Source organism: Gymnoscopelus microlampas (genome assembly GCF_963454915.1).
Source record: "Gymnoscopelus microlampas genome assembly, chromosome: 12".
NCBI lineage: Eukaryota > Metazoa > Chordata > Actinopteri > Myctophiformes > Myctophidae > Gymnoscopelus > Gymnoscopelus microlampas.
In genome coordinates this window covers 9,462,285-9,470,156 of record NC_139949.1, presented here as the reverse complement: position 1 = coordinate 9,470,156, position 7,872 = coordinate 9,462,285, and the positions used below count along the sequence as shown (strand labels likewise).

At 42.0% G+C, this 7,872-nt stretch overlaps 1 protein-coding gene across 1 annotated transcript in view; it reads right to left on the bottom strand.

The window, feature by feature from the left end:
* Nucleotides 1-1,414: 1,414 nt before the first annotated feature.
* Nucleotides 1,415-7,872, bottom strand: part of LOC311057179 (kelch domain-containing protein 3-like) — a gene marked incomplete at both ends in the record, with an annotated part of 66,449 nt that continues 59,991 nt past the window's right edge. The window contains one exon of the mRNA XM_084074130.1: nucleotides 1,415-1,641. Coding sequence (XP_083930256.1) covers nucleotides 1,415-1,641 — 227 coding nt within the window. The remainder of the gene's footprint in view (nucleotides 1,642-7,872) is intronic.

The window sequence follows — 7,872 nt, the reverse complement described above, 5'->3', positions numbered from 1 at the left end:
CTCCTAATGGTACCACATCAATACAGCATGGAATTGTGGATAAAATCTTATCCAACGATAACAAAATACTCTAAGTCTTGGGTCTGAGAGGCTCATCAAATAATGGTTCCGTGGCTCAAATGCCGAATAAATAATGGACCATGATATGAAAAGGGTTGGAAAAACACTGCATAAGAATACAGGTTATTTTTTTCCATTTCCCCCCCAAAAATGACATACAAGGTTTCCGCCCGACGGCGATGATATATCTCTGTCTCGCTTTGAACGCAGTGACACTGTTTTGTTTGCAGGCGTCGTACCCAGAGGCTTTGTTTAATACTTTTCACTGGTGTTGTGACATATTGGCTGCGAACTTGCAAAGCCTTGCCCTGAGCCAAAATCTGACCTGACTGCCTTATTCTTTTTGTAATATGTGACAACAGCTGGTGTGTTGGTCCCCAAGTAGGACACGGTTCAGTATGATATGTTGTTTTAACCCCGCTAATTTAGCCAAAACATTTGAAACTTTGTTGGTTGAAAAACAAGACAAAATAAATGTGTTCTTTCGGTTTATTTTTTTTTATACCAAGAGATTGGGCCTCTAATTATCTCCTTAACAGGTGTTACGAATGATACTAATTAAGGCTCTGTTCCATTCTGGTCAAACAGAGTCAGGGTGCTGCCTGATGTTGTGCATGTTGGCTCACTGGAAACACCAGTGGGTCTCAAAGTGTGACAGGTTTACGGGAGTAAAACAGTGGGTGATGTTTGTTGTTGTGCAAGCTCCATAATTTGTTGTTATCTCTATGAAAAAGAAAGGGAAAATCCTGGACCGCTGGTGTAGCGGTCCAGGCACCAAGGCTACAATGGTATCCGCAGGTAGAGGTCCATGAGGAAGAGCCGGGGGGGGGGGGGGGGGTCACTGTGCCATGTATAATCCACAGGTTAGGTAGGTCTGACAACAGCAGTCGGACGATAGCCGGGTGGAAGCTGTTCATGAACCTGGTGGTGTTGCTCTTGATACTGCCGTATAGGCCTCCTTGCCCAGCCACGTTCGTTTTAGGGGTTTGAACAGTTTGTGGCTGGAGTGGTGCTTGTCCTTGATGTGATGCGCTGGGCTTTGTTTTGTTCAGTTCCTGGAGCATTATGTGCTCTGCCGATTGCACCACTCGCTGTAGGTGTTTCTTTTCTCGGGCCGTACACTTTCCATACCAGGCCGTAAACACAGCCTGATAGAGAACGCCTTCAACTGAGCTGTTGTCGTATACAGCCTGAGGATGCGGCGTCCTACTCCAAAATTCTTCAGGCGGCGGAGCCAGTACAGTCGCTGCAGAGCCTTTTTTCCTCACGTGTGTAGTGTGCATCTCCACCATTTGAGGTCCTCCTCGATGTGCACTCCGAGGAACTTGAACTCACCGACCCTTTCCACTGCAGCTCAATCGATGAGGATGGGCACATGATCTCTCCGCGGCCTCCTGAAGTCCACGATCAGCTCCTTAATTATTGGTCTTGTCGACGTTAAGGGTGTAGTTGTTCTCTCTCGGCACCAAAGTGCCAGTGAGTTGATCTCGTCTCTATAGGCAGACTCGTCATTGTTGACGATCCGACCCGTCACTGTAGTGTCGTCCGCGTACTTTATGACGGTGTTGGAGACATGTGTGGCTGTGCAGTCATGCGTGTACAGGGAGTAGAGGAGAGGGCTCAGCACGCATCCCTGGGGTGCTGCAGTGTTGAGGGTCAGGGGGGTCAGATGTGATGCTGCCCATAGGCTCTACGCACAGCAGCCATATTGTGGAGAAATTCACAGGTGCTGTCAATGATACTAATGAAGGCTCTGTTCCATTCAGGTCAAACAGAGTCAGGGTGCTGATAGTGTGCATATGTGTGTAACTCTGCATATGTGTGTGGGTGTGTAACTCTGAGAGTGTACAAATGGAACCAAATGGACCCGTAAGGGTCCATTTGGTTCCATTTGTACACTCTCAGAGTTATGAGAAGTCTAAGAACCACTGTGCTACACTAAATGGAACAGAGCCATCATTAGTATCATTGGTAACACCTGTGAAGGAAGTGATAATGTGGCTGATGTGAATAGAGCCAATTCTCACCACCTGATCTTGGTTAGACAGGAAGTCTAGTATCCAGTCGCACATGCTTGGGTGCAGTGGTGGAAAGTAACTAAGTACATTTACTTGAGAACTATACTTAAGTAGAATGTTGAGGTATTTGTACTTGAGTATTTCCAATTTCCAATAATTTGACTTCTATACATCTCGGTTCCAAATATTGTACTTTTACTCCACTACAATTATTTGAAAACTTTAGTTACTAGTTACTTTGTATATTTTTGTTATTATTACTAGACCAACATTAACCACTTAAGCTCTGTATACATTTTGGCCGTTTGACAATAGCCGATCTAAAAAAAATAGCCGATCCGGCATTGTGAGCTTGTAGATCTGCTATTTTCAAAAGATTTTTATGCATTTGAAAATTTGAAATGGGACATTCTGCATAATGCAAAAACCTTTATTTTTGGTACTTTAAGTACAGTTTGATACCACTACTTTTGTACTTTTACTCAAGTCAATTTTGAATTCCGGACTTTTACTCGTCACAGAGTATTTCTACATTGCAGTATTGATACGTCTCTCAAGTAAAGCAATTGTGTACTTTTTCCCACCACTGCTTGGGTGTAGCATTAGGTCTCAGAGCTTCGTGTCTATCTTTTCTGGGACAATGGTGTTGAATGCTGAGCTTGTAGTCCATAAACAGCATACGTACATGTTTGTCCTTCAGCCGCTTGTTTTCCACGTGCGAGAGGACGTGTGGAGAGCCATGGCAATAGCGGCATCGGTGGATCTGTATAACACAATTGTTTTCGTCAATGTGTGAGCATGAATGCCTTGCCTATAACCTAGAAGGACACCTTGCTTCCTATTTATCGTCACTGTCGGGTGGAAACCTTGTATTTCCAAAACGTTTTTTCCAAAAAAATAGCAAAGATAGCCACTTTACAAGCTGGTTGAGCGGCCATGTTTGCTACTTTTGTGTGACGAAGTAAGGGCATACATTTTACGAAAGCTGTAGAAGTATGGAGATACACGGTTTCTTCCCGACAACGTTATTTTTATTCGGTTAACTACTGTACAGCATTTTCATGTCAAGAACCCCCAAACTGATATGTATTTGGCTGTACGGGACCCCCATTTGAATGCATTTAGTGCCAGGGACCCCCATAAGAGAAGTTTTTACAACATTTGTCGAGACATTTTACACTTTTTGTTCTAAAAAGGATGCATTGTGAGCTTGTATAATGGGCAAACATTTGTTCAAATAAGACCTGGAACGCATCTGTGTCACTTTAGCTTTCTTTGGCTATTCAAAAATAGCAGATATACAAGCTCATAGCGCGGCACCGAGTGCCGCGCTATGAGCTTGTAGATCTGCTATTTTTGAAAAATCTTGATTTTTTTTTTTTTTTTCAAAAACTGTTTTTAAGAATCGCCTCAGGTCTTAAAGGGTTAAAGGGCAAGACCACTTTGGTAGAGGTTTGGGTTGCATAGTTACCTTGCCATGATGTAACTCCAAAGGTGGGCAAGAAATAAAAAATAATTGCTCTATTGATTAGAAATTGATAATTCAAAATATGCTCCTCATTGACTTATATTGTACGGTAAAACAGCTCTCAAAGTCACTCTTTTCCCACATAAACGAACGCATACAAAGTTGATTCAGACAATATAGAACATCACCAAACCCAGTAGGCCTACTGTTTTTTTTTTTAATAAAAATGTCAACTTCCTGTTGTTTTTGCCATTTTTAATAAGTAGAAAACCTGGACTGGATCCGGATCCAGATCTTCAAATAGTAAAATCAACAGGAAGTTGACATTTTTATTAAAAAAACAAACAGTACTGGGTTTGGTGATGCTCTATATTGTCTGAATCAGCTATGTTTGGGTTCATTTATGTGCTAAAAGAGTAACTTTGAGAGCTGTTTTACCGTACAATGTAAGTCAATGAGGAGCATATTTTGAATTATCAATTTCTAATCAATGGAGCAATTATTTTTGATTTCTTGTCCACCTTTGGGGTTACATCATGGCAAGGTAACTACACAACCCAAACCTCTACCAAAGTGGTCTTACCCTTTAAGTGTTTAAACTGTTTCTCATTTTTCTGGGAACCCCCCCAAAAGACCCCTGGGATGGTCCCCGGACCCCACTTTGAGACCCAGTGACCTACAGCATGACTGTGACAAACATGATTAGATAAACAATGTCCAGCTCTTGCTTTTGGTAAATTGCCTATCTAGGCTGTATATCCTGATTTATGCTGTATATCCTCCATTTAAATGTCATTTTACTTATGGCTTTGATGACCTTTCATGGATAAAAGGATTCATTTCGTTGCTGTCGGGCAGAAACCTTGTACCTCCATATTTCAACGTTGTAATGCTTTTTTTTCGTAAATGAATGCCTTACTTCCAAAAGCCTTACACAAAAGTAGTGAAAATAGCACATCTATAGGATTGGCTATTTTCACTATTTTATTAACTTTTTAAAACAATAATAAAATATGGAGGCATTTTGGACATACATGGGTTCCTACCCAGCAGCAACAATATGCACTGGTATAAAGTATCTAAGTACACCTACTCAAGTACTGTACTTAAGTACACTTTTGAGGACTTTTTCTTTACTGGAATATTTCCCATTTCCAATACTTTTACTCCACTACATCTCAGAGGCACATATTGTACTTTTACTCCATTTATTTTTATTTTTTTAAACTTGAGTTACTTTGCAGATATAAATTATTATATTATAAAACATACATTAACCACTTTAGCCTTATTTTATACATAGGCTATTTGAAAATAGCCAATCTTCAAGCTCACAACACGTCGCATCGCAACGCGTTGTGAGCTTGTAGATCTGCTATTTTCAAACATTTTAGTACGTTTACTTTTGATGCCAATACTTTTGTACTTTTACTCAAGTAACATTTTGAACACAGGCCTTTTTCCTTGTAACAGAGTACTTCTACATTGTGGTATTGATACTTTTACTTAAGTAAAACATGTCAGTACTTTTTCCACCACTGACAATATGCTTGGTTTGCTCTTTCCAAGTGGAAGTGGTTAAGTGTAACAATTTTGGACTTACAAGGTTTCCCCCTCCGATGATTTGATAAATGGTGATAGAAACGCCTTTGTTGAATGACAGTTCTCCTCTTCTCCTGCTGTCATGTCTGTCGGGGGTGTTTTTTTCTGAGTGATGTTGAGTGATGTTGAATTGAGCGTGAGCCGTGACCAGCACTTGTTGTCTCTTATGTTTGAAATCTCCTTCAAATGACCACGGTAAATATGTCCTTTAAAAGTACATGCCGTGAGTTTGACAAATTAATATATGAGTAGTCTCGTCCCGCGACCTTTCAGTTCGCATGGGGAATTTGCTTTTGTGACTCCTGCGTAATGCTGATCCAGAGTCAGTCCTTAACGACTTAAAACCCTATATTCTCAGTCAAACGGACCCGAGTTGCTGTAGCCTACTCACAAAGCTCAAAAACGATGTGTCGCTGTGACCTTGTAGACTATTTGTGGTAGAGATATTTTGTGTAGATGGGAAAAAAGCCGTCCACATACGGTTCAGTTCCGTTTTTGCTAAGATTGGAGGGTTTAAGTGGTTAAAATATATTTGATGTACTTCCCGTTTTCAGTCTCCTGTCTGGTCCCTAATTGGCTAATGGCTGTGTCTGTCTGTCGAAGTATGAGCTGCAACAAAATCCTGACTGAAACACACCAGTAAAACACACTTGCCCAAATGATATGTGAACTAGAAAAAGTGCTCCTCGGAGCAAAGGTCACTTTCAAAACCTTTGCATCATGCATGTCCCACAAACAGAATGTGATGCGTTTTGTTGATATAACAAGTTTGTTCATATAGAGTCCTATCCACCATTTAACTTCTACAATCCACATTATCAAAACCATTGGTGTTGATGGCAAAAGGGCCTTTCTGTGTGGAGTTTGCATGTTCTCCCCGTGTCTCCTAGGGTAGGTACCCTCACAAAAACATGCAGTAATCCCAGTCTCTATACTGCCTCCCCCTGGTCAGCCGGGGCGCCTGATGGAGGGGAAAGGAACTGGTTGGAATAACGTGTTCCTTCCACGCGTTACGTCCTACCGGGGAAACTCCCCCCTCTCAGGTGATAAGAAGCGGCTTGCTAGCTCTCATGCATTGAAGGAGGCATGAGCTCGGCTCTAGGCTCTCCCTAGGCTGGCAGAGGGAGTGTAGCGCCCAGGATTACTTAGACAGGCACTGGGTAAAAAAATGGGTAAAAAAATAAATATATATATATATTTTTTTTTAAAACATTGGTGTTGTGTGCTGGATTCGAACCAACATCATCTCAGCTCGCCAAAGTCACTGGCCACCTACTGTGGGTTATTGTGGGCCAGCAATGTTGCTGGAATATGAAGAATCGGACAGATCCTCTGCATGATTGGTGGGGAAATATAAAGGTTGGCTCCTTTTTATTTTGGTTCATGCCTGTAACGTCAAGGCATCGGCCAGACTCTGTTGAACAAAAGCAAAAAAAAAAGTGACTGGCTCCCGTGACGAATACAGAACAAACAGTGGTAACAAGAGATGGTAAAACAATACAGTGAACAGACCCGGTCTCTTGTCACACAGCAGGGCCCGAGCACGAGCAGCTGGTGGCCGGTTCCAGGTCCTGACCCAATAATTGGAGTCAGTGAGTTCCACTGTAGACACGGTGTGAATGCTAATGTGCTACTGAGGCCTATATGGCTGGGTTCACAGGGCTGTACCATCGATGGCTAGCTTTAAGCCCTCCCTAGCTTTAAGCTTTAAGAGAAGGCTCATAGCAGCTCGAGCTGATGTTAAATGTCTCACGTACAGTCACAAAACCGTATTGTGTTTATCACCATTGTTATTCGACTTGTTATCCCCACTTCCTTTTGACTTTTGCTGTGTGCATTTCTTTGATCTGTACATAGTCAATCAATCAATCTATCTATTCAGTCAAGCAATTCAATGCCCCCTCCCCTGAACACACACACACACACACACACACACACACACACACACACACACACACACACACACACACACACACACGAAGAACAAACAACATAGCTGTGTCATAGCTGATTTACAAGCTCGGAAAGCCATCGTGATGCATTGTTTGGAAATTTGGCGGCACTTGTAGATTGGCGCCAATGCCCCACCCAGAATAGGCATGCTGGGGTTCAAGTGGTTAAGATAAGACGAGATGAGATGAGATGAGATACAACTGTATTGATCCCAATTATTATAAATGATTTTTAAACTCTTATACGCTGAATTGTCACTGATCAATGTTAAGGAATCAGATTTAAAACATCTGGCAGCCCTATGGTCGATGTCTTGCATTCTCTTTTCCTTTTGCATTAGTTGCAAGTGGCAAGGTACGAAAACAAACGTGGTGGGAAGTCTGGGAAAACTCATTTTGATGTCTGGAGGCCTACTGGTCGATAACAGCGACCTTCATTTGAGCCATCTGTCCTTCCGTTCGGATTCCCTTCTTAACTGCAAGTAACCTTACCGTCGTGCGACGTCCGAACAGCTGGCCAGCTCAGCACGGCCGCGCCACAATGCGAACGATTGATCGTTTGGTTGGTTTGGATCCCATAACTCAGTGGTTCCAAACGTGTGGACCACCAGGGTGCTCTGTGTGGCCGTGAGGGTGTTGCAAGTGGGCCAGTAAATAACTGAAGAAAAACAAAAACAAGATTTGAATGATAATGTAAAATTATTTCAAAGAAAAACATAAAAAAAATGCATGGCATTTTTCTTTTAAACCTTCATAGTGATACCAATGTATA